At 45.0% G+C, this 27,822-nt stretch overlaps 2 protein-coding genes across 3 annotated transcripts in view; one reads left to right on the forward strand and one right to left on the reverse strand.

The window, feature by feature from the left end:
- Positions 1 to 27,685, reverse strand: part of LOC111865900 — a 63,827-nt gene extending 36,142 nt beyond the window's left edge. The window contains exon 1 of one of the 2 annotated variants that reach the window (XM_023854340.2): positions 27,511 to 27,685. In XM_023854340.2, coding sequence (XP_023710108.1) covers positions 27,511 to 27,568 — 58 coding nt within the window. In that variant the 5' untranslated portion in view covers positions 27,569 to 27,685. The remainder of the gene's footprint in view (positions 1 to 27,510) is intronic. The other variant, XM_023854339.2, reaches the window with a different exon arrangement.
- Positions 1 to 27,822, forward strand: part of LOC111865899 (coiled-coil domain-containing protein 174) — a 95,454-nt gene that overhangs the window by 61,077 nt on the left and 6,555 nt on the right. The window lies entirely within an intron of this gene.

Here is a 27,822-nt window from a genome sequence, read left to right on the forward strand (position 1 = left end):
AATCCAAATCAGCAAATCGCTTCCGAAATTGTTCTTTCAAATCTGAAATGACTAAATTTGCAAACGAGGAAGGAAATTCTGCTTCGCCCTTTTTATACAACTCTGCACAGTATAGCATATGAACAAAGTTACAATTTTTCCCTTGGCTTTCCAGAAGTATCAACTTTGCTCTGAATGCCTTGATAAGTGCAAATAAATCACAGACTAAGTTATTTTCACCCTGCAACTTTAGTTAGTTAGTTAGTTATTGGAGAGGGTGGGTTTCCCCATGCACTTAGACCAGTATTGGTCCATTGTACTTCCCTCTGTGATATTCTACCAGTCTCTATACCCTACGGATATTGGTGCGTACTATCAGTCCCGACCGAGCCAGCGAGTTCGGCCTCTACTGGCTTGCGGTATCTATAATGCTTCCCCCATCTATCAGAGGCGTTAGAGACTACTGTTGGGCGGGAAATGTCTTTGAATTTGGCTCAGTGACCTCCTTTGGAGATATGAGGTTCTTTTACGTGCCGTAAAGCTACGACACGGGACCCACGGCTTAAAGTCCCTCCCGGAGGACTTGTTCCCTGAATTTTTCTGCCCTTAAAAATTCCACGACCTCCGCCGGGTTTGAACCCGCGTACCACGAGTCATGAGGTGGGAACGTTAAGTCTAGACTACGGAGGCCGCTTCCCTGCAACTTTAAATTCAAATGGTTCATCAGCAAAGAATGCTAATTTCCAAAGCCACTCGGTATCTGATAAAAGTGTTTCGTGATGATTTTTCTCGGTAAGAAATATATCAGTTTCATTCCTGAGCTGAAAGAAGCGCGAAAGAACCTTTCCACAGCTAAGCCATCGAACTGCAGTATAATATGTCAGGCCAATAAGCTTGGAATCACATTTACCAGTACTCACTGGAAAATTAGTTCAATTGGCGCATTTCTGCACAATTCTTTCGCAGGCCGGATGTGGCCCGCGGGCCATAGTTTGGAGACCCTTGGTGTAGAGCATTATCAGTGCACCAGCCTGCGCCGTTGTCCACTGAGTATCCTGTCACTCAGCGCTATATATTTCAGCTTCTGACAGCGTCGTTAAATACTGGATAGGATGCTGGCCGGGCTTCCAAAACCCGTGTGGATGGCGGTAATGAACACGAGAATATCGGTAAAAGGTAAAGGTAAAGTTGTACTTGTGCTTAACTAATTAAGCACTACATCATGAAGACGTATGCTGGTGGGGATGTATAGATCCATATTTTCTTGACCTCGGTACTAGCTGAAGATGGGTGATAGCTTCACGCCCCGGCCGCTTTACCCCCGATACCCATTAGATAGGTTGGGTGAACCCCAGAGCCGGTCTGTACGACGTGTAGAAGAGAAAATTTTTGACCCGACCGGGACTGGAACTCCGATCTCTCGGCCGTCCAATCCGTAGCCAGTCTGTATACCGACTGAGCTATCCCAGGCTCCTGAATAATATCGGTACCCACCGGAAATCGAACCCAAATTCTCTAGTATCTATCCTAGTAACTATACTATCTGAACGGCTGATAGGGCCTGGAAGATTTTTTACTGCTCAGAGCAAGAATATTCAAAATCCGGTCTCTGGGAATACGCCTTCGGTTGGACTGAGGCTTGTGTCGGTATTTCGGTTTACAGGTTCGTGCTTCTTTCCTTGGAAGAGTATATTGGTGCCAGGTTCGGAATTCGAATTCCCTAACGTTTCGTGGTTTTATTTGTTCCTCCCTGACATTTTTCTATCGTGCTTTCTTTAAAAAGTCCTGGATGTATCTCAGCGTCATTGTTCTGCGCAGCATGACCTCTGGTATCAAAGTAGTGGCCTCAGTGACCATAGCGAGCCACACGCAGAGCGCTGTAGTTTAGAGCAGTTTCGTGTCTGTTTTAGCTACTGACAAGTGTAGTGTAAATATGTCGACGAATTTACATGAGCAGCAGTATTTTGGTTGGCATGGAAGCCGGGATACTTGCTTGTTCTATGTGCTGTGTGCTTCACTCAAACAGATTGATTGATCGGCTCATTCATTTTTATATGATGTTATGTTTGTGGTACACAGTAAGCAACTGGACAACTTGTCGTGTAAATGACAGGGAAAATGGACCTTGAAACCCCCAAGAATTTATTATTACCAAAAATCCTACGCGGGACCAATCGAGTAATGAACCCAGGTATTCCACATGGGAAACAATTCACATTATGTTCTAATTTTATTACATAGCTTTAAACCATTCATCCCTCCAGCCTGCGATCTTTTGAGTATTTTCTAGACGGTGTGAAATGTTGAGACCATATCAGACAAAAACGGAATCGGGTCAGGGAAAGAATGAACACAGATTCTCATCCACCTGTCTGCTTACCAGCCACTTCCCCTGTGCGTATTTTCACCCATTCCCGCGAATTATTCATTCTTTCTTTCTGGCTTGGTCTGTTATGACTTTTATTAAAAATTGTGTTATATTATTGTAAGAAAATACATTATATTTACTGTTATATTAATGTGTTATTGAAGTAGTTGACATTAGCGATTACAGCAGGGTACAGTAATTAAATAAATGGCTTTCTCCTAAAGCAGAGAGGCGAATCCGTGATGTTGACATGATACGATGTATGCAGGGGAGCAGGTGGAAGGCCTGAACCCTCCCTCGCCCCCGTCCTTGTCCATTCTTTCCCTGACTCAAGTGCAGTGGAAAATATGCATGCAAATGGATCACCGAATTGTGCAGTTGTTAATGCAAGGAGAACCCTATCATCGGTCTGACGGTTATACTCAGGCTCCAGCCATGGTGCCCCGGGTTCAGTCCCCGCGTGATTATGCGTCTGAGATTCATGACGGACGAAGCGGCAGTGGAACAGGTTTCGCTCCGAGTTTATTTGGTTTTCCCCTACTAATCATCATTCCACGATTGCTGCATACTCATCTATCACCTCTTCCACAGGCTTGCAATAGCTCTGGACAGGCAGCACATTATCACATCTTCCGTCTTTAAGTATAGGGGCTCTATTTCTGACTCGGCACTTTATTGTCAATGTAAGTCTGTACCTCTACATAGCGTTAATCTGAGAGAAACTGGGCGAATTAAGTTCTTCTCGGAACTTGTAATTGTACGAAGTGCGACATTCGACGCTTGGAATCGATACACACCGCCCGTACCTGTTGGCGTCGCGACGGATCACATGACGAGACACGCTGTCCTCCCTCCGAATAATTTGGGAACGGACGCATCCTACATAATGCACTGACGTCCTATCTCCCATTTCTTCTGCTTGAACAGCTGTTGCCATAGCAACGTGTAACGGTTGCTAATACTGAACGTCGTGGTTCAGTGGCTAGCACTCCAAGGAGGGGTCTAGGTTCATATCTCCGTCCGGAGATCGGCTATCCTCACTTAGACTATAAGTGATTTTCGTCGGGCCCTCCACGCAAAGTGTGGGATAGTATCTCAAATTAGACCACGACCACTTCCTTCCATATATTTTCCAATGTATTACTGATCTACAGTTTGACGTTGTATTATCTGAGATAGCGACAGGGTCATTAAATAGTAATGGGTTTAGAGGTGCTTCAGCCATATGGTTATTCGCACCTACGGCGTCGTTAAATAAACCGTGCTTCGTAATTTTACTTAGCCCTTCCTGGAGTATGTTAGGATATTATTTCAAATGAAGCCATCACCCCTTCCTTGCACGTTCTCTCAAATTCATTATTCACTAATCAGTGAGCCATTCCACACTATGTAGTCGGAACTAGTGACGGCGTTGTTAAGGATGCCTTAAATGCACAAAACTCTCTTTCCCGTAACGTGTCAGGTTTAGCACTGTCTCCGGCTGATCCATTCATGGGATGGCTTCGTGCGTGTAATAAATGCCCGTTAGTTCCAGTGGGATATGCAGGCCCGCAGTGAACGCATTTAGGAAACATGTTGATATGTGTTATTGTAGGCGTGACTGTTGTTTCGGATGTTGTCCGCCGTCTTGATTCCCCCCCGCCCCAAACATTTCAGAAGCTGGATCTGTTTTCACAAGCAGATGTAAAAAAAGATAAAGCTATCCCTGTAGCAGACCATGGAGGCTCATAGGATTCTGAGACGTCGAGGGTCGCACGTTTCCTAGACAGTCGGCTCACAGATGGCGGTGAGGTTGTCAGCCTTACGCGCCGCCCGCCCTCTAACCCAAGGACGATTCCTGGTGCTCATTTCTGTTAGAGGCTAAGTCGACCCCAGGGCCTTACTGCGGCTGGAAAGATTAGGTCAATTGAAAAATCCAGCAACTTCATCGGGAATCGAATCCGCCACGTTTCGGCTTGTATCTTAGTGCCTCAAGAAACTACCGAAGATTCCTACTCAGTTAGGCCATCTAGAAGTTCCTAGTATCCTTACCAGACGTGACGGAAACATTGGTTTTCAAAAGATTGTGCTGGAAAAAACTCGAGTTCCAAAATGTGGCCGTCAGCACAACTATTTCCAAATAAATAAACCAATGTCACTGTATTAACATTTGCTTATTAGTTTGCATCTGCTACATATTTCGCTCCAGCTGGATCATCATCAGGCAGTATTCATATTATAACGCTCGTTATTGAATTCTGTTTCTAATATGGATCCATATTAGCAATTAATATAAATTTCGTTGCAAATTTCTATGTCTCGTTTTGTTACGAAGTTGTAATACTGGTCATAAAGCTTAAAACATTGTTTCGAATTTCTGTTAAAATGTTAATTTTATTATTATTATTATTATTATTAATTTTATATTTGTATTACTTTGAAGTGAAGTAAATGTATGTGGTGATATGACGTAGAGTAGAGGGTAGTTTCTTTTTTCTTGTGTGTCGGCGTTGTTTGTAGTCTCTTACGTACATGTTATGTGGGTGATCACTCGCGTGCAAGTAATGCTGACTTCTCTATGTTCCCTTATTAGTTTCTATGGCGTCGTGAATAGCTGTGGTGAAATTATTATGTATTGTGACTCATGACCATTGCTAGGCAACGGCTCGGTAAACATATCCCTGGTGTTACGCTCTCAACAATAGGATATCTATTGCTAGATAACGGGCCAATTGATAACAGAAGAGGTGTTTTCCATGGGGTCCATGCCGAGGAATTGCAAGGGGGCACAGAAAGGAGCGCGGAGTAGTACAACGGAGAGCGAGAATAGAGCGTGTCCTAGTGATTTGTGAAGCAGGCAATTACCGACAGCGCTGTAACTGGTCGTGATTGAGAGAAATTGTAAAAGAAGGCGCCAATAAATCCAGTCATCCAATCCAGAACCCGTTATTGTTAGTCACGGAGCCAGAAACTTTTGATAGAATGTTGTGTGCTGTGAAGGGCTTCGCATCTTCCCGCTCTTGGATATTGTGGATGTTTCTGTTCTGTAGTTGTTAGTAGACAATCCAAACCGGACAATATCTGCGAGATTTTACGTATGTTCTCAGGGCGGTGGCTGAAAATCATTACGTTCTGAGCTGTGCTAATATATCGTCACCAGTGTTTCGGAGAGATTTGTTGTATCCATCTTCAGGGTAGAAGTTCAAGAACTACGATGACGATCTATCAACGCATCCCAGAAGGGATCTGGAGAACGCCCATTCACCTATGAACTGGAAAGAGCGGCAGCTGAGGTCTTGATGTTTCAGATTCAAACTAATGAGTACCCAGTGACCTGGTTCTGTAATGCTGACAATTGTCCGTAGGAAAGACAAAAGTGTTGTAAGGACGTTGCTTAGTCACTGCTTTTAAGGGGCTGATCAACATTCCTGGCATAATTCAATGTAATTGCCAAGACCCGTTCTTCCAGTTCTGTCATGTTTTATAACCAGAGGCCCCGCGAAATGCTTGACAGCAGTGGCGGATCGCCGGAATTCCATGTGTCCCACACAAGGTAATGTCATTAAATTAACAATTTCCAGCCGATCACAGTGGCCGCGCTATCTACGGCACGAAATGCCTTCACCCGTTCAAACACTGGGATCGTGGGTTGGAATCCCACTCGAGGCATGGATGTCTGTCCGCCTTTCTTAATGTGTTTGTTTTGTCCTCTGTTAGTAGAGACCTTGCGACGGGCTGATCCCCCGTCCAAGCAGTCCTGCCGACTATAACACTCATAATTTCAGAATTCTCTAGGAACACAATCGCTCCAAAGAAGGTACTAATTGCGAGATTTGAGGCAGAAAGTGACTAATCTAGTTCGATTCGAGCAGGGACAAGAGATTTTTTTCGAGAGAGAGTCCACACCGCCTCTGGGGGCCTACCCAGCCTCCTACTCAGTGAGTCTCGGAGGTTTTTTACCCGGGGGGTGAAGCTGACGCTTCCATATAGTGCTGAGGCCAAGGATGATGGAGCTATATGTACACTGCCCTGTACGGTTTCATGGCGTAGTGCTTAATTAGTTCAGGACGGGTACAACTTTACTTTTTACTTATTACTAGTAGCAGTAGTAGTAGTAGTAGTAGTAGTAGTAGTAGTTATAGCAGCAGTTTTCCATTACCGATTGGTTTGACTGATGGGATGGGCTATGCCAAATTCTTTCCAAATTTGAACATGTGCGCTAATGAATTGTGCTGTCTTGGTTCCTCGGTGTTTATTTATTTAATGGCTTTGGCAGTAGCTGAGGGTACACAGCGGTAAATGATGATTAGCGAATTATAAATTAGAAGGGATGTGGAAGGAAGCGGTAATGTCCTAGAAGTACTGTCCTGGCATTTGCTTGGAGGAACTGAGGAACACTGCAAGGTACCTCAATCAATAGAACCGGTCTCGCGGCCTCCCGTAAAGTATGCTTACCGTTCGACAGCAACGTAAGTTCCTGAAGTACACGTATCAGCACTGTCATTTAGAGAACTATATTGTGTTGACATGGGGAGGACAACCTTCAGTCGCCCCTTGACCCTTTAAAGACTGAATTTCTTTCAAATAATATAAACATTCAGTCCGTACCTCACAGGAAACATTACGTCCCCGGTGCAAATCCCAACCGGTTACTGCTGTTTAGGGAAACAGCCGCTGTTTATTATGAGAACCATACGGAACACACAGATACACTCTGTGGGCAGAATGCAGTATATATAAGAATTCAGTGCGTACCTCACAGGAAACATTACATCTCCTCTACAAAGCCCAACCGGTTACTGCTGTTTACTGTGAGAACTGTACGGAACACACAGATACACTCTGAGGGCAGAATGCGCAGTTTTAATGTTAAAGTAGTTGGTGCATATAGTTACCACTGAGCTTTAAGCGGTTAAGCCCTGAGACCTCTATTGCAGAGAACTTCATGCCATTCAGCAGATGCCCATTTCAGTTCAGAAGAGTTCTGACGGTGGTAGATCACAACAGTGTACTTCGTCCATGATCTGGTACTCCGAATAGAATACAACGTTTCGGAAATTGGATATTTCCCGTCCTCAGGTGAAATGACGTGGATGAGCCTATTAACATTGGTTGACGGAGGAGACGGATTTATATTCCTGGTAAGGGCAAGAGGTTTTTCTTTTCTCCATAACGTCCAGACTGGCTCTGAGGCCCACCCAGCCTATTATAGTACAATTTCTACCGGATGTTTTCCAGGCGGGTAATGCGGCCGGGGCATGGAGCTGTACCTCCACTTCCGCATGTGACTTTGTGGCATGGTGCTTTATTAATTAGGCCGAAGGAAAACTTACCTTACTGCTAGAAAGAAACACCGTGTCTAAGGATGCGAACGGATCCAGTTTCCTAAACGTTATGTTGTCCCTGCAGAATACTAGACAATGGGCAACACCCAGAAGCTCACTGATGCTAAACAGGTGTCTGTTGTAGTTATTGTTTATTATGATTATTGGCCAAAACTGTTCTCCCTAATCATATTTCATAATGATCCTTGCGTCATATTACAGTATTAATTGTATGCAACATATGTATGTATTTACGTACATTTTTTCTCCCCACATAATGGCATAACCATTGTAAATTTATATATTTTTACTTCTCTCGCCTCTTGATGATAACTTGGTTTATAATGGAATTATTATTATATAAACTTCCTTGTTTCGTCACGAATGGGGGAGACGAGGAATGCATTTAGGATATTGGTTGGAAAGCCAGAAGGAAAGAAACCACAGGGAAGACCAAGGCGAAGGTGGGTGAACAATATTAGAATGGATCTTAGAGAGATAGGATGGGATGGTATGGATTGGATAGATCTGGCTCAGGATAGGGACCAGTGGAGGGCTCTTGTGAACACGGTAATGAACCTTCGGGTTCCATAAAATGCTGGGAAGTTCTTGAGTAGCTGCAGAATTGGCGGCTCCTCCAGAAGGGCTCAGCTCCATGAGTAAGTACCTTGTTTCGTATTTTGTTTGTAAGTGCTTTTTTGTTTAGTTTTGTACCTGCTCTTACTCACTTTGTAATTGGCCTCTGGTCTGTTAAGTTTGCACGTAAATACACGTAAATAAGAATTGAATTGAATTATTTGTGCGTGGCCAGATACCTCTGTTGCAGTGCCGTCATGAAGGCCATGACTAAATGACAACTGTCAATGCTTGCTTCTTTTTGTAAGCGTGTTGTGATTTGCGTAGACTATTTGTAAACCTTTTGTTGGTATAACCCATGTAGTGTGCCTGTTTTGAATTCTCCGTGTTTGCCGAATGTACCAGATATAATGGGTATAAATAAGTTCTAAAGGGCTCTAACGATGGTATATAACACTCATAATTAGTAGGTTTTTCGACTGTGTTCCACAGATGGCGCTAGCGGTATGGAAAAAAAAAATTCGAAACATTAAATTCTCCAATTAATCACATGCATTGGTTTTCTTGGACTTTGTTCGTTTCACAAAATTTCCACCTCTTTCTCTATGTTAGTTTGAGGTCTATGCATGCTGTGTCACAATTTTTATTGTCCATTTCTCATGTTATCTCCCATTAACAAAGCCTGGTCTCACGTGTTTATATAGCTGTAGTTATAAGAACGCCGATCACAATGGCCGCGCCATCTAAGGCATGAACAGTCTTCACCCGCTTAAACACTGAGGTCGTGGGATCGAATCTCACTCGATGCATGGATGTCTGTTTATTCTATATTTGTGTTGTTCTGTATGTAGGTAGCGGCTTTGCGACGGGCTGATCCCCCGTCCAAGGAGTTTTACCAACTGTGTATAGATTAAAAAACTGAAAAAGAGACCAAGGTACAACAGAGAGCTGTAGAATAGAATAATTAAAAGGGCATAGGATGTCCAACCATTGAGGGTAGCTCTTTCTAACGAACCCAATAGAGTAGGTGTCTTCCTCTCACCTGAGGACGGAAACATCCAGTGTTTTCTATTGTTATTAGAATTCCGGACGATGGGCAAAGTACAAAAACACAGAAATCCCTTATATGTCAGCAGGTACGAGCGTATTGGCGGTTGTGAGCTGTTGGCGCTGAGTTCCTTATTGTCTGCTGTAATCTCACTGCACCGGTCATGCTCCAGAGAGCTTATGCTTCTTCTATCATTGTGTATAATGACCATGTGGTTTGCTCTTTCCGCCCCAGTCGGCCCGGTGAGTTAGTAAGGAATCGCTCTCATGATGCTCAGCGCAAATTAGGAAGTTTCTTTCTATTGCCGCTATGCCTCAACGACGTCTATTGACAGTGACTACCGGTTTAAAAGGTAAACCCGAAGTTGTGGCAAGAACTAATTGCCTACTTTCTTTTGATACGACCCGGACCGCATAGAAAACGAAAAAAAAAATGATGGGGGGGGGGACACAAACGTGAAGCCTCGTAACAGAAATTGTGGGGATAATACGTAGACAACATTTGGTCTCTTAAGCCTAAAGAATTATGGGCGGTACGCAGACAAACAGCGAGGTGATCTCACAAGCCTCTTTTTTTTTTCAAAATAAGGGAAGTAGATTAATAATTAGGATATTACATAACAGCCAACTCTGTCGTATATTCAGAGAAGCTAATATAATTAGGGTAGTGAAATCTGGAAGATCAGGATGGGCTAGACATATAGCTAGGAACGCAAAGTCAAAGAGTTCTTGCAGGATAGAGACAGGGAACCTCCTGGAAGATAAGAAGCAGATGCGTTGGCTGTCTGAAGGTAGTTGTGAGGATTGGAGGTGTCACCACCTCAAGATCGTGGTTCAAGCAGAGTATTTCAAGGGTCTTCCTTTCTGCCAGTTTTGGGTCCTCTCTAGGCAGGCTGACGTTTCGATCGCTTTGACCCCGTAACTCGTAGTCCGTCACTGTACTCACTGAGCTGTCAAGTCTGCTTATGAATAAGAGAAGTCGGTTAAAAGCATGTGTAACCTTGGAGAAGTCCGACGAGCGCTGCTTTCACATTGCTTAGCAGTATCGGGGCTACGCGGTAATACTGCCACCTTCCTCGCGTTCTGAATTTGTATTACGTCACAAATTGATAATTAGAAACCTTTAAAGATATATTGCGGTCTAAGGCGTGCACTGTCTTCGCTCGCTCGGAAGCCAGGATCATGGGTTCGAATCCCACTCAGAGCATGGATGTTTAGTTTCTGTGTGTGCGTTTTTCTGTGTTTGTGTACAGGTAGAGGCCTTGCGACGAGCTGATCACCCGCCCAAGGAGTCCTACCGTATGTCTAAGATGTAGAAAAACCGAAGTGAACGGAGAAGTTCATGGAGGTAGGCCTAGGCCCACTGGGGCTGTAGTGCCAACTTACTTACTTACTCTTGGAGCTGAGCCCTTCTTGAGGAGCCGCCAGTTCTGCAGCTACTCAAGAAATTCCCAGCATTTTATGGAACACGAAGGTTCATCACCGTGTCCACAAGAGCCCTCCGCTGGTCCCTATCCTGAGCCAGATCTATCCAATCCATACAGTCCCATCCTAGCTCTCTAAGATCCATTCTAATATTGTCCACCCACATACGCCTTGGTCTTCCCTGTGGTCTCTTTCCTTCTGGCTTTCCCACCAATATCCTATACGCATTCCCCCATTCGTGCTACATGACCTGCCCACCTCATCCTCCTTGACTTGATCATTCTAATTATACTTAGAGAAGAGTACAGGTTATGAAGCTCCTCATTGTGCAGTTTTCTCCAACCTCATGTCACTTCATCTCTCTTCGGTCCAAACATTCTCCTCAACACCCTGTTCTCAAACACCCTCAGTCTGTGTTCCTCCCTTAATGTCAGAGACCAAGTTTCACACCCATACAGAACTTCAGGCAAAATTATAGTTTTGTATATTCTAATTTTTATGTTTTTGGACAGCAGACGAGAAGACAAAAGGTTCTGGACTGAATGGTAGCAAGCATTACCCGAGTTCAGTCGCGTCTTAATTTCCTCCTGAATCAGGTTTCGATCTGCTATCGTTGTTCCCAAATATCTGAACTGTGCAACATTTTCAAAACATCTGTTTCCTATCTTTATATCATGATATTGCCCTGCATTTTGGTGACGAGACAGTAACATGTACACGTACATTCAATAACTGATAGAAGTAGTTCCTCCACCTATTCAAGATGTTGTGGGAATCTGCAAGCAGATCACCATTCTCACCGTTTACCAAGTTACTGCTAGGCTGGTAACCCCTTTTAAAGACATTTATTCCTCTATACAGGTCTCCAATATTCTTGTTCTTACTGTTCATTGCAAGCTCATCAATTTTGTCTTTCAGATATTCCCTCTTTTTGTCCCTGAAATGCCTGCGGGTATCACGTCTTATATTGTTCAGATTATCCCCATTTAACTTGCTTGGATCCTGTAACCACTGCAATTTGGCCTGCTTTCTTTGATCTAATAATTTTGAGTATCCTTCTTCGAACCATGGCTTATGCTTCTTCGGTTCATAATAACCTAGACTCTCTTTGGCAGACATTTTTATATTCTCTCGAATAGTTTCCCAAGTTTTATTAACATCCACCTCAGTGTGGGGCTGTAGTGCCAAGGAAAAAAAAAGATATATTAGGTTCTTATTTCCATGACTGAATTTCTGTCTTAGAATATGACGGCATGTAGTCTGGTAAGGTTAGTAACGTTTCGAAGGAACTTACTGCTTTCATCTTCAAGGCAGCTTGTTTCTACGAAAGTGGGTGATGCTGTAACAAGTCACACGACGTCACATCCCAGAAGACACCAATCTTAGGAATGTTGTGTTCGGTTGACTTGATTTTTCTTCTACGCCTTCCAGCCGCAGGCCCTGGGGTCGACTCAGCCTCTAACGGAAATGAGTACCAGGAATCTTCTTGGGAACTAAAGGGCGGCCGGTCGGCACGTAAGGCTGACATCCTTACCACCATCTTTGGGCCGATTATCTAGAAAACGTGGGAGCCTCGACGTCTCAGTACCGTATGGGCCTTCACGGCCTGTTACAGGAATAGTTTCGCTCTTTTTTTCTTTTGCATTTTTCCATTTAGACTAAATTTTGTCAAGAAGGCTACTGTCCTGTCCCTTCAGGAGCTCCATAAGGCCTTGTTACTGACAGATGAGCAGACATGGCGAAGACGAAATGTACAAAGGAACGAGTGAGAGTATTAACGACAGACGGGATGGGATGAAAAGGAAAAAGCAACGGAAGGAGAGGAATGAAGGAAAGGCTGAATTACGGAGTAATTTTTAATTGTTTGAGGAGCTTCGTAATTTGTGCACCTCGCCAGATATTAGAATTATCAAATCAAAGACGATGAGATTGGACAGGGTATGTAGCAGGAATGGGAGCGAAGATCGTTGCATATAAAGTTTTTGTGGGAAAACTTGAAGGAAAGAGATTACTAAGAAGAACCTATACGTAGATGTTAGGATAATATTAAAATGTATGTTAAAGAAATAGGATTGGAGGGTTTGGACTAGCTCGGGATGAGTATCAGTGGCGGCCCCCTGTGGACCTTAAAGGTACGTAAAATGCTTGGAATCTCGCGAGTAAATGATCAGTTGTTGGCTTCACAGAAATTTTCCATCCCCCGTTGAATTCATTTCGTTGTTTATTTAACGGTGCTGTGATTACCGAAAGTCTAATGATTCGATGATTATTCAACAGTTATCTGGAAAGGACGCCGAAGGAAGCGGTTGGGACCTAGTTAACGGTATTATAACAGTATTTCATGGGAGGAGTGTGGAAAATCACAAAAGACCTCGGAATGATCTGTATCGCGGCCGAGATTTGAACCGAATACTTTCAGAAGCGTTACCGCTTTAGCCAATTTGCGGAACGGGAGAAGAAGATATATAAATAAATAGGCAAATGCAGGATTTGAGGCTTTCACAGCTGTGGTGCTGTGGTTATGAAGAGTTCTGTCTTCTGGGATATAGCGCCGTGCATTCTGTTGAAAGTCAACCGACGTTTCCGCGGCTCGCAGTCTCTGCTATTCGCCTGCTTTCACACTGGTTTCTTGTTCGGCTTATTCTTCGACCCTGAAGATGCAGGCGATGTGACTTTCAGCGGACTACACGGCGCTGTATCCCAGAAGACAGAACTGCTCAAATGTATGAGTTGCGGACGCAGAGGGGGTGGGTGGGAGGCAGGCAAGGTTGTACTAGTGCTCCTGATAATCTTGACAAGTGGCCCCAGTGTGTTGTGACGTAACGTCCTATTAAACTACGTTTCGGAGCAGGTGAAGACTGTCAGGAAGCTAGCCTTGAATATCTGCAGCAAAAACCTCTGCTGGGTAAGTTTGTGCCTCTGTCCTAGGACTGGCCCGATGAAGAATCTGAATGAGATGTGATTGGCTGAAAGTCTTCGAACGAATTCCAGGTTCATCCACATCAGTGCACTGCAACTCTGCATGCACATCTATACACCAAATTTGTGTAGAACAGACCGCTGTTGGTAAAGGCGTGGAGGTCCACAGGGTTGTGAGACGTCGAGGCTCCCACATTCTCTAGACAGTTGGCTCACTGATGGCGGTGAGGTTGTCAGTCTTACACGCCAACCCCCCCCCTTACCCCCATTAATATTCCTAGTACTCATTTCTGTTAGAGGCTGAGTCGACCCCAGGGCCATAGTGCGGCTGGAAGGGTTAGGTCAATTGAAGAATCCAGCAAACGCGAACCTGCGACCTTCCGGCTTGTAGCATAATGCCCCCACTAACTACGCCACCGGATGCACCATTATTAAATGTGTGCTTGATGAGTAACAACGCCGTGGAGACGCATGGAGGGAGTAGTGATACAGCGCCATGCATTCTTGACCTGTGCACTAGGTGGAGGTGAGTGGTCAGCTTCATCACAGACAGGACAGTCCCCCACTACCCACTGGATATGAGGCTGGCCCCAGAGCCGATCTGGACACTCTCGAGAAGAGAACTCTCTTGCCCCTGCCGGGAATCTAATTCCGGTCCCTCGGTCGTCCAGCCAGTAGCCGAGTCACTGATTGAACACGCTGGATTACAGGTGAAACTCTAGACTACTATTGGGGAGGTGCTCGGTTCGAATTTAGGGCCGGACACCGGCTGTCCACAAGAAAATGTCGGACTAATACCTGTATCAGGCCACGACCGCGGTATAATCTGCAGTGGAATAGAGACATCCGTTTAACTTGTTGCTAGGAAGCAATCAAGTAATGTTACGGCGCATAAACGCGGATCACCTCTGATCCTTGACACCCTCGATAACCCAACATGAGGCTGAGTTTTATGTAGTTACTTATATATCCGTCTTTTGGAACGTGACTCGTACAGTCGATCACGTTTCGTACAAAGCTGTTGCCTCCATCTGCAGAGAACAAAAATACGCTAAGTGGTACGCGTATAGGGAGAGGGTATACCGGACCGAGGCCCCGCACTGACTTAAACTGAACCCCCCCCCCTTTTTTTGGTAACTCGTATCGTGGGCCTACTAGTTAGCCCTACGCGTAATCCCCTAAAGTGCGGGACAGCGCCATGTTCACTGCCCCAGCTGTTTAATCAGAATATTCGCAGCTACTACTAACCTCCACCTACTGTCGAGATCAGAACTGGTGGAGCTATACTTCAACTCCCCCATACGTCTTCATGACGTGGTCCTTAACTCATTAAAACCCTTTGGTTACTATACATACCACCTGCTTTAACACACTAGAACTGCATTCTGCCCACAGAGTGTATTTGTGTGTTCCGTACGGTTCTCACAATAAACAGCCGCTGTTTCCCTAAACAGCAGTAACCGGTTGGGCTTTGTAGTGGAGACGTAATGTTTCCTGTGAGGTACGGACTGAATTCTTATATATCGATTTAAAGAAATTTTGTTTTAAATGATTAATTAAGCACAGTGCCAAGGCAGTGAGAAAGAACTTCAAGCGTTTCATGAAGAGAGTCCACTACCTTCCTCTGAGACGTTGGAACCCCATAGCGGACTACACGGTGTTGTATCTTCACGGTGTGAATCCAGATCATTTTATGAGTAGCGATTACTGACTGTACAGAACTGAGACGCTGATATAACGAGAGCTTGAGTAATTTCTGTTCTTCACGTATTGTTAGAGTGGGGAGGCGTGTAGCACGCCGGAGAAACACAAGTGTGCAGTACAAACGTTTGGTTTGGCATACCTCATGAGAAAATACCATTTTGTTAAGACGTAGTCTAAAAGGTAATATTAAAATGGATGTGTGACAAACTATGAGGGTGTGAACTGGATTTATCTGGCTCAGGATAGGATCCATTGGCGGGCTCTTGTAAACATGGTAATGAATCTGACCAACTAGGCGACTATTAAGCTTTCCAAGAAGGTTTTTGCTCCTGTAATTCGTTAATTCGTCGCAGCTAAGAACCTTATCAGATTCGGAGCCTTGGTTGGGTTACACTGAAGTGTCGTTTCGAACGTTCCCCGCCGCTGGATAACAGGATCTGCCGCGTGAAAGTGATGGGTCATACCATTCACTGTGGGCTGCTGCCACCACGTCAAATCGAATTACTGCCTCGCGTATTGATTTCAGCGCGCCTCGTGGCTCAAGATAGAATTACACCTGCATTCTTACAGGGTGTGCAGAAAACGATTTAAGCCAGTGCTTCTCAATTACACCGGGCCCTTGACTTATAAAAAAAACGAATTTATCGAGCAGTCTCACAAATGTTGAGAACCACTGATTTAAGCGAATACGCCCTCCACGGAATGACTGGCCGGAGATTCTCTTATACAGCGTCAGACGTTTCGGAGTATGTCTGGCGAACCGTGATTTGCAAGAGGCCGTTCCGTTCCCGATAGGTACATTTTACTGGGTAAAGTATGAGGCTGACATTAAGAATACGCGGAGTTATACCTTCATGTGAGGCCGTGCCATAGCTCAGGCGGTTAGTCGCCGGCTTCCCACTGCGGCGGTACGGGCTCGGTTCCAGGTCATGTGGGATTTGTGGTGTACGAATAGGTACTGGGGCAGGCAGTTTGCCTGCCAATTCTTCTGCCAGCTGCTATACACTCATCATTATCTATCATCCGGGGAATGGACCAGGTAGAGGCCGAAGTACCAACTGGACTCTCTCGCCCCACTCCCAGGGAACTAAAACAGAAAACCGATCTTCGTGTTGTTGCTCTGTTGCTGTTACTGAACGTTTAGGATTGCGTCGATTCCACTGAGATTCGTAACTGATATCAGTTTTATGTATTTATGTATGCTTCATTTAATGATGCTGTCATATAGTGTGGAGTATTAGGATAAATAATGAATCCGAAAGCATGTGGAAGGAAGCGGTGGAGATGCAGCTTGAGGTGTTGTCCCGATATTTGTCTGGAGGGACTGACAACGACCTCCAAAATCCTCCGGCAGGATAGAAGGCCCAGGACTGAGACTTGAACTTAGAACCTCATAGACACTTTGCCACGATGTTCGGTTTCTGAATTGTTTGTAGGTAGGCACTATCCTACAAGCCGGAAGGTCACGGGTTCGATACCCGATGAAATCACTAGATTTTTCAGTAGACCTCATCCTTCCCAGCCGCACTATGGCTCTCGGGTCGACTCAGCCTCTAACAGAAATGAGTACCGGGAATCTTTCTGGGAGTAAAGGGCGGCCAGCGCGTAAGGCTGACCTCACCGCCATCTTTGAGCCGATTGTCTAGAAAATGTGGGAACCTCGACTTTTCACTACCTGTGGACCTCCACGGCCTGTTACAGGGATACCTTTACATTCTTTTTAGGTAGAGTGTTTTAAATGTTCTTAGGAGGTCGCTGGTTCGATACTAGGAGTTCTCAAAGTATGACACTTTCCACATAAGCGAGGTTGGGCTGCTTCGATATGGCGACATTGTCTCGCCTGTTTTCACTGTGTTATCAGTCGCTGATACATTATCACGAGGGCTCTTCAGCGACGTTGCGAGAGGACTAACAGAAGTTCTAAAACTTTCAGAACTTGCCTACAGATGGCAATACAGATTATGAACTGAACGTGTCAGAGCAGCTTAACTCAACCATGGCCAGAACTGTCCTGACTGTAATTACTTCTCGATGGTTCTCTCATTTCTTGCAGTCAAATGGGCCACGCTGAGCTATCCTGGCTTTCAAGGCTAGCAATAATTACGCCTTGACGACATATGGGCGAGTGGATGTATAGAACCACACTTTCTTGACCTCGGTACTAGTTTGAGGTGAGTGGTGAGCTTCACGGCCCGGCCGCTTTAACTCCGGGGAATGAGTCCCTGATACCCATTGGATAGGAGGTTGGGTGGATCTCAGAGCCGGTCTAGACGACCTCGAGAAAACAAGATTCTTGACCTTACCGAGACTCGAACTCCGACCCCTCTTTCGTCAGCCCATAGTCAGTCGCTGTACCGACCACTCTATGCCGGGTTTTAAGGCTAGAGATACGAGTTTCAATTAAATTTTATAGCAGCGTGGATTGTTATCCGTAACGAATTCTATAATGTTGTAACAGTCAGCACTTATCAACGTGTCGTTCGTTTAATCACAAACATGGAAGAAAGTCTGAACCTTTTGGAGCTTAAGCATGGCGGTAACGGCTTAGACTCCATATTCGGGTTTGGTCTTCTGAATCTTGGACGGCACTCCGGCTATCTTGACCGATGCTTTTCGTGGTGTAGTGTATGCGTTCATCCAAACGCAATGATAGAACCTTCACCAGGCCACACCCATTTCCTTCTAGATCCCTTCCAAGTCATTCATTAGTCACCCTGCCATGGAAAGGGAGCATAGTGGTAACTGCCGGTATGTGTTCCATATGATTCTCACAGTAATCAGCGATTATTTCCCCTGAACAGAGTTAAATTATTGGTCTCCATAATGGCGACGCGGTGTTTCCTGTGAGGTAGGAACTGACGTGTTAAAAGTCTGTACTGACTTGCCATGCTCGCTCCCCAAGAAGGATGTGTGATCTACGTGCCCTCCGCTGTGTTCCTGTTGCTCAATTTCCCGTCATCCTCTGCGCCTGGGGTCTGATAAATACTTTTCACAAGAGGCCTCTTTTGAGAACTACCGTTCTGTAGTGTTCCGATGCATCACTGTCACGTAACTAGTAAGTGGACCAGCCTAATAATTTCGAAGTTTGGAATTCGTCATTTAATTTGGGAACTTCGTCCTTTCGAAACCTAGGCGTTGTTTGCTTTGAAATCAGGTCGCATTATTTAAAGAGGTAGTTATGTTGGGTCTTGTCTTCATTTGCGAGAATGGTTTATCAAATATCTTAGTTATTTAAACAGCGTGTCTACAAAATATATTCTTATGCAATTTACAGTGGTGAAAGACATATTTCACCCTTTAACGTGCAACGATTACATACGTGCATCCTGCTGTAAAATTACAGAACTTCCAGTTGTTCCCACTTTTTTAGTATTTCTGGTGATTCTCAATGAGGAATTCTCAATGGAAACCGCGACGTCTTACAACCCCATGGACCTTCACGACCTGCTACAGGGATAGCTTTGCCTTTGTTTATTAAAAAATTAAACGTCGCCAGAATTGTTCTGCTCAACAAATTATATTCGTTCTTTTCCCATAGACCCTCCGGTTCCTCCGGCCCCAAGTATGCCGTGGCTGATTTCATAAGCATTATGAGACTTTATATAACCTGGAAGCAGAAGTACCTGTTCTTCGCCCGGGACATGGTGGCTTTCCTTATAAATATCACAATATATGGTAGCTTAGACTTCCAAGAAGGAATAGCACTCAAATTAAGAAACTGAAGTTTACTCATGCCATTAAAAAAATACTGGAATAAGTCCATGATACTGGAATAAGGACTCGAATCGCATGAGAAAACTCTCCTGTAATCACTGCGTATCGCCCTAACAGCCGTGTGTTCCGTTACGTGTTGTCGACAGCACGGTGTAGATCTTACGCGATAGGAAGGAGGACACAGGTTTCCAAGTTGCTATTGGGCGCTTCTTACGCCCCCCCCCTACTCCTCCCAATGTAAGTTTATCTAAATTAAACCCCTTTACTGTAAAGACCATCAGATTATGTAGAGGCACAAGTGAACTTGTGTGTATGCAGACCGTGTTGTCGCGAGGGAGCCACTGTATCCGCAGAGTTTGTCCACCCCGGGAACCTGGTCGGCAGGTGCCGTCGTCAGGCCTTGAGTTTACAGAACTTATTATCAAGTTTCTCGTCAGCAGGTAAGCCTTGCGGCCCGCCAAATTGATTGAGAAGTCGTCAGCAATAGAGCCATGGGAATATGGCAATAAAGCTAACAGCTAACAGTCTTACCTCAGATAGGGCCCGAAACTTCATTACCGTGTTCATAAGAGCCCCGAATCCTACTCTAAGCCACATGAATTTAGTCCACACCATACTATTATTATTGTTATTACACGTATAAATTATTATTATTATTATTATTATTATCCTCTCATCTGCTGTTAGGTATCCCCTATTCGCATTGAGTTTCCCCATCACAGTGTTGTATTTATTTGTAATTGCTCACATGGGTGCTACATACCCCGCCAATCTTACCTTTATTTGGGTCCCCTACTAACATCTCACGAAGTGCGCAGTACAAATTATGAAACCCGACCGCCTCTGTGGCCTAGTGGTCAGAGTTCCTGGCTACAGATCCAGAGGTCCCGGGCTCGATTCCCGGCGCTACCAAATTTTTTAGAAGTACTGGGTGTGGAACGGGGTCCACTCAGCCTCATGAGGATAACTGAGTAACTATTTCAAGGAAATAAAGGCTCCGGTTTGGAAAACCGAGATTAACGACCGGGGTGGGGGTTCTTTGCGCTGAACACGCGACACCCTCTATCCACTAAAGTTGGCACTAAGTTCGCCGACAGGCGGCGGTTGTTCGGTCGGTATAGTTCGCTTGCGGACTACAGGCCACGGAGTGTTTTTATTGTGTAGTTTTCTCCATGTCATTACTTCTTCCCTCTTAGACCCAAATATTCTCGTGATCACTCCGTTCTCAAACGCACTGAGTCTGTTCTTCCAGTGATGCGCAAGACCAGTTTTCACACCCGCACAAAGCAGCAGTCGGTGTTACAAGTTTGTACATTCCAATCTTGACGTTTCTTCTGCATAACGTCCAGGCCGGGTCTGGGGCCGACCCAGCCTCCTATACAGTGGGTCTCAGATGGTAATGATGTTCAGCGTAGGACTGAGCCGATGACAGTAAGGAAGGGAAGGTGATAAGCATACCAGTAATTACTGGAGCTGTGTTAATGTGTACACAAGTAATCTCCTTTTGAACTGCAAAATAAATTGGATGATAAGGAACATTAAATTACAGGGAGATAAGACAATCCATGGGCAAGTGTTGAGCGGTTATCGCAGGAGCTGCTGCAAGCGAACTGGACATAAACTTAATATATATTGTGCCATATTTGCTCAAAGCAAGAACTGTAGAGCCAGAGAAACAGCCATTGGTAAGTAACGGCTGTGGAACATGTAACATTGGAAGCGGTGTTTTCTGTGTGATCCGTGCCGAGGCTATATAACGAGGACCATGTGTCATTGCGAGACTGCAGTTAGAATAGTATGAGGTTCGTGTGAGATGGTCGCCAGCCTGCGAGGACGTGAGCCCTGGAAACAGCGCAGTGAAGACCGTGACTGAGAATATTAGTCGGTGTGTGATAGTGATTNCTATTCGCATTGAGTTTCCCCATCACAGTGTTGTATTTATTTGTAATTGCTCACATGGGTGCTACATACCCCGCCAATCTTACCTTTATTTGGGTCCCCTACTAACATCTCACGAAGTGCGCAGTACAAATTATGAAACCCGACCGCCTCTGTGGCCTAGTGGTCAGAGTTCCTGGCTACAGATCCAGAGGTCCCGGGCTCGATTCCCGGCGCTACCAAATTTTTTAGAAGTACTGGGTGTGGAACGGGGTCCACTCAGCCTCATGAGGATAACTGAGTAACTATTTCAAGGAAATAAAGGCTCCGGTTTGGAAAACCGAGATTAACGACCGGGGTGGGGGTTCTTTGCGCTGAACACGCGACACCCTCTATCCACTAAAGTTGGCACTAAGTTCGCCGACAGGCGGCGGTTGTTCGGTCGGTATAGTTCGCTTGCGGACTACAGGCCACGGAGTGTTTTTATTGTGTAGTTTTCTCCATGTCATTACTTCTTCCCTCTTAGACCCAAATATTCTCGTGATCACTCCGTTCTCAAACGCACTGAGTCTGTTCTTCCAGTGATGCGCAAGACCAGTTTTCACACCCGCACAAAGCAGCAGTCGGTGTTACAAGTTTGTACATTCCAATCTTGACGTTTCTTCTGCATAACGTCCAGGCCGGGTCTGGGGCCGACCCAGCCTCCTATACAGTGGGTCTCAGATGGTAATGATGTTCAGCGTAGGACTGAGCCGATGACAGTAAGGAAGGGAAGGTGATAAGCATACCAGTAATTACTGGAGCTGTGTTAATGTGTACACAAGTAATCTCCTTTTGAACTGCAAAATAAATTGGATGATAAGGAACATTAAATTACAGGGAGATAAGACAAGCCATGGGCAAGTGTTGAGCGGTTATCGCAGGAGCTGCTGCAAGCGAACTGGACATAAACTTAATATATATTGTGCCATATTTGCTCAAAGCAAGAACTGTAGAGCCAGAGAAACAGCCATTGGTAAGTAACGGCTGTGGAACATGTAACATTGGAAGCGGTGTTTTCTGTGTGATCCGTGCCGAGGCTATATAACGAGGACCATGTGTCATTGCGAGACTGCAGTTAGAATAGTATGAGGTTCGTGTGAGATGGTCGCCAGCCTGCGAGGACGTGAGCCCTGGAAACAGCGCAGTGAAGACCGTGACTGAGAATATTAGTCGGTGTGTGATAGTGATTTGTAAAGAGTTGTCACGAATTGTGTGTCGAAGTGTCGGAATAAACCCGAAACCCAGTCTATAGTCCCTCTGTCGTGTGACAGTATCAGCAGATATCAGCTGATGTTACATTGTCGATAATGACATCGATTGGACGGTCTGTTGGCCTCCAATCTGGAGGGGGTGCGTGAACCTCTTGCTGTTGCCTAGATTAGTAATCGGTAGGACGACTCTGGTTTGACCTTGTTGAGGTACTGGTCCAGCAGTCGATTAATGTTCGTATCTTATTCTGGCGTTGAAATCTCCAGTATTGCGTCCCCGTAGGTTTAAATGCTGTTATTCGCGGAAATAAATTGTAGCCGGACGGACAATAATAGATGTACACGTAAAACATCGCATTGTTACTGAAACTGTTGAAGGTAAAACTCCAGGAATTCTGGAGTAAGCCTTTCTGCCAGTTTTACCTCCCAATGGAAGACGTCTGAAACCCACTGGATGGGTTGCTGGGTGAAACCGGAAATAAACACAATGAAACACACGTAACGCCTATACCAGGAATCGAAACCAAGCTCTCTCCAGCCGAAGTTAGTCCCCTGAATGATTTTTCCATAATCGCGTAAAGGGCTCCCGAACCTTACCTCATTAACATTTGAAAATTCGGTTCTTTCTTCCCAGAAAAAAAACACCTATCCCCACTCAAAAATCAGTCGGGTTATGTTTAGGGAATTGGCCACTGTTTACTGTGAAGACTCGAAAGGCACACGTAAATATATGCGACGGTTCCACCTCCCAGAAAACACGTGACATCTCTGTTACAGAGGCCGGTCAGTTAATCATAATAGCTGTTTTCTGGGTTTTGTTCCTTATGTAGTACAGATAAAATAATTTTTTGTGAAGGTTAAAATTTCCCGACAGCGCCTGAAGGATTAGAGGTGGGTTGCACGGGTAATCAATTGGACATCCTTGTCTGACTGTAGTCACAAGAAAGAAAAAGTTCTCTTATCGCCGCTGTTTGGTTTTAATTTCAGTGAAGATGTGTTTTATTCTCTGCGGAATGGATGTGAAACCTGGCAGCTGTTCATTTGCATAAACTAAAGGAACTAACTGCCTCGGGCCATGCAAGTTTCTGTAGGCTACTGTGGGGGGATGAGGGGGGGGGTAATTCTCATGGTGTGGTCTTCTGCATTATGATACCATGTTGCAATCTGGTGTGTAAGCACCATCGTTTGAAAGGAACACATTTCCTGCAGTTATACTCTGAAGACTCTTATACTCTGAAGACAGAGGCAGTGCGTTGCTCCGAAACTTTCTTCTCAACCTACCAGACTACAACACAATGTTCCTGCTTCCATCTACATCGTTCAGGAGACATTAACCCTGAAGATAGAGACAGTATGTTCTCCCGACATATTGGTACTCTCCTACAAGATTACGCAGTGTCATAACTCAGAAAATTATAGTAGAAATCTTCACTGCCGTGGATACATGAAGTGTAATACGAAAAGTGACATTTACCTGGGTGGTATTGTATCGCAGCGTTTGGTGTATAGGGGTCGTGACAGTAAAGCAACAATCTTTCGATCCCGACATGTTGTGAGCAAATGTAAACATAACGGCCGTGCCATAGCTCAGGCGATTAGTCGCTGGCTTCCCACCGCGGCGGCCCGGGTTCAAGCCATGGTCAGGCAATGTGGGATTGTTGTGTTGAGAATGTTTGGACCGAAGAGAGATGAAGTGACAGGAGGTTGGAGAAAACTGCATAATGAGGAGCTTCATAACTTGTACTCTTCTCCAAGTATAATTAGAATGATCAAGTCAAGGAGGATGCGATGGGCAGGGCATGTAACATGAATGGGGGCGAAGAGGAATGCTTATAGGATATTGATGGGAAAGGCAGAAGGAAGGAGACCACTAGGAAGAACAACGCATAGGTGGGTGGACAATATTAGAATGGATCTTAGAGAGATAGGATGGGATGGTATGGATTAGATTGATCTGGCCCAGGATAGGGACCAGTGGAGGTCTCTAGTGAACATGGTAATGAACTTTCGGGTTCCATAAAATGTTGAATAGTTCTTGAGTAGCTGCATAGCTGGCGGTTTCTCAAGAAGGGCTCAGCTCCATGAAGTTATTTAGTTCTTAGATTACACTTATGTGTTCTGCTTTGCATTTCGAGCAGCTGACAGGTGGAATCTAGTGAGATGTGCAGGTAATTTTCTGCAACGTGACAGTGTCGCCGAACCGCGCAGTAATCGGTAATACCCGTAAGACCTGAGTGGATCACAATGTTTGGACCAAATTATCCATCGTCACGAAGCCCATGTTATCGTGACGAAATCAGTGGGGGAGGAGAGGGGGTGAGAACGCCTTGCTCTAGCGAGGCTGTAGCTGTCATTTGGCCTTGTTTCGTTTCTGGTGCAATCAATTCTGACGACATTGTGGGAAGCCACACAGAACTTCAGCTTGCTGTCTCACAAACCAGCTATTTACCTAAATAACATTGACTGTTGGTCTTTCTGTGGAAGACGCATTGTGTTATCTGTGAAGCAGAAACAGAATTTATATGTATTCATATAAATTTCGGGCTTTAAGGGGGTTTGAAGTCCGATTCATACCTGCAAGAAAACACTCAGCATCATCATCACTCAGGGACTGTTGATGGTGTGAAGTTTCCAGAATGGTATTATGGCACCGTGGTCTGGTTGGTCGATACTGACGTTTCGGAGAACACACTGCCTTGACTCTGAATGTGGATGCAGTTATGTTACCCTCCTAGAGTTCCACGAGATGTCACGAGCAAGAATACCAAAATATGAAGGAACACTGCCATGACGTTTGTGAGGATAGAGACTGAAAGTTACTCCGAAATGTTGGTACCCACATAAAAGGATACGGTTCAGAAAAGGTAGGTAGTTAGTTAGTTATTAGAGAGGGTGGGTTTCCCCATGCACTTAGACCTGTAGTGGTCCATTGTGCTTCTCTCTATGATTTCTACCAGCCTCTATATCCTACCGGTATTGGTGCTTACCATCAGTCCCGCCCAGTCAGCAAGACCGGCTCTACTGGCTGAGAAGTATCTATAATGCTTCCCCCATCTACCAGAGGTATTAGTGACTGCTGTTGGGCGGCAAACGTCCGCAATTTTGGCTCAGTGACCTCCTTTGGAGGTATGAAGTTCTTTTACGTGCCGTAAAGCTACGACACGGGACCCACGGCTTGAAGTCCCTCCCGGAGGACTTGTTCCCTGAATTTTTCCGCCCTTAAAAATTCGACGACCTCCGCCGGGTATTTGAACCCGCGTACTACGAGTCATGAGGTGGGAACGTTACCTCTAGACTACGGAGGCCGCTTTTCAGAAAAGGTAGCTGTGGAGGCTCATAGGGTTGTGAGAGTTCGAGGCCCCCACATTTTCCAGACAGCCAGACCTACGCGCGCGGCCGCCCTTTACCCCCAAGGAAGATTCCTGGTGCTCATTTATGTTAGAGGCTGAGTCGACCCCAGGTCGAATGAGACGATGATTGCGCATGATGAACTGTGACATACGATATGAAGTGGTCATGGAATATTTAATGCACTATTGGAACATTTGGCTGCAGAGACCTGGGATGTGAACCGGAACTATCGGAAGGAGCGCACCGCACTGCATATACAGTAGGGCAAGCTGAAGAATTGGTTTGCAAAATGTTGCTCAACGGGATATTTCTCTGTAAGTACAGTCTGTTGGGGTATGGCAGATACTCAGTTCGAAATCCGTCCAATATCTATATATTCTCCCTGAAGATTTCAGTGATTGTACTCAGTTCCTCCAGAATAATTTTATCACACATCCTGTAAGTTGTCAGCGACTGTTTGCTTCGTTGCCTCTTTCGATTCGTCATTCATAATAATTTAGTACCTTATTTCATAAGCTCTGCAATAAATTGCTTTAATGTTAACGCATGGGGAAACACGTCATGTGTAGGCTGGATTCTCTTAATGCTTTGAAAACTGAAATTCATCCATAACTTCTAACTTCATGGAGCGGTGCCCTTCTTGAAAAGCCGCTAGCAATGCAGCTACTGAAGAACTTCCCAGCACTTTATGGAACCCGAAGGTTCATTGCCGTGTTCACAAGAGCCCTCCACTGGTCCCTATCCTCAGCCAGATCGATCCAGTCCATAACATCCCATTCTGTCTCTCTAAGATCCATTTTAATATTGTCCACCCACCTACGCCATGGTCTTCCCAAAGGTCTCTTTCCTTCTGGCTTTCCCACCAATATCCTATATGCATTCCTCTTCTCCCCCATTCGTCCTACATGTCCTGCCCGTCTCATTCTCCTTGACTTGATCATTCTAATTATACTTAGCGAAGAGTACAAGTTATGAAGCTCCTCATTATGCAGTTTTCTCCAACCTCCTGTCACCTCATCTCTCTTCGGTCCAAATATTCTCCTCAGCGCCCTATTCTGAAACACCCTCAGTCTATGTTCCTCCCTTAATGTCAGAGACCAAGTTTCACACCCATACAGAACGAAATTCGTCTAAACAGTATTTAAAGTTTCAGTTCCTACCTCATGGGAAACACTCTGCGTCTCCATTACAAACATCAGCGAGGGTCATGCAAAACAGATATAGTTTAAAGTATATAGTATAGTATACCGCAAGTGGTATGTGATGTAAAGGGTTCTCGCTACATGCGTGTTATGTGACATGCTTCATATTCAGTTCAAATCACACTCGAAATTGAGATTTCGCATAGTTTTTCTCTATACTTTCTTGCCGAGACCACCGCGTCCCTTCACAATCGTCATATCCTGTGAGTACAACAATTGAGCGGTTGATATGACGCAGTTAAATAACGTGAAAGACACGAGGGAACGCCACTTCTTTTCTATACAGTGTGTATAATATTGCCATGTTGTATACACGAAGTTATTAGTCCGACCAGCGCGTCTCTCAACTATTGCTAGATCACCCGATACATGGTTCACAAGCATCGGTATTACTTTGTAAATGCCCCACTGTGACCTCCGTTGTGTGAGTTGCCGGTTTTCCTACAGTTCCCAGTTGTCACCTAATCTCATATCTAAACTACGCAACTTACACACTTGACAGGGCGTCATAGAGTGGCCAAAGATATAAACAAACAGCACATCATTCTGAACACTGATTATGTCTCACTGTGATCATATTAATGCGAGTTATCGATTAGTATCGATTTATATATTATCCATAATTGTCGTCTACTATTTTTGGACTATGTGCTTGGCTCAGCTGGTGTAGCGTCGTTGAATATCCAAACACACGAACAAAGATCACTTTTTTTTCTATGTAATGACTTGGAATATTCCCCAGAAATTTATTTTGTTATACTTGAGTCATCGACAGTATCGATGTTGTGTCCTACCTCCGACGAGAGCAGTGATTCCCAGTAGCGCTGCTGCGGTGCCGGAGGAATGGACCATCCCTCCGCGGGGCGTGTATGCTGGAGTCGCTCTCTCTACCAGGCTTTCAGTCTCCGTTCAGTCACTGTGTGTACGCGACGAGTTCGCGGCGAGCCGGTGGCGAAACCACGGCACTCCGCGCATGCGCACGCCGACATCTCGATACTGATCGATACCAAGCACAATTCTCGATACGACTCGACGTGTAAACTCGATAGGATTGTAGACACCCGTTACGAAGTGTGTGTAATGTTGTGTAAACGATATGCAGTGGG

This window comes from Cryptotermes secundus, unplaced genomic scaffold, assembly GCF_002891405.2.
Source record: "Cryptotermes secundus unplaced genomic scaffold, Csec_1.0 scaffold1713, whole genome shotgun sequence".
Classification (NCBI taxonomy): Eukaryota; Metazoa; Arthropoda; class Insecta; order Blattodea; family Kalotermitidae; genus Cryptotermes; species Cryptotermes secundus.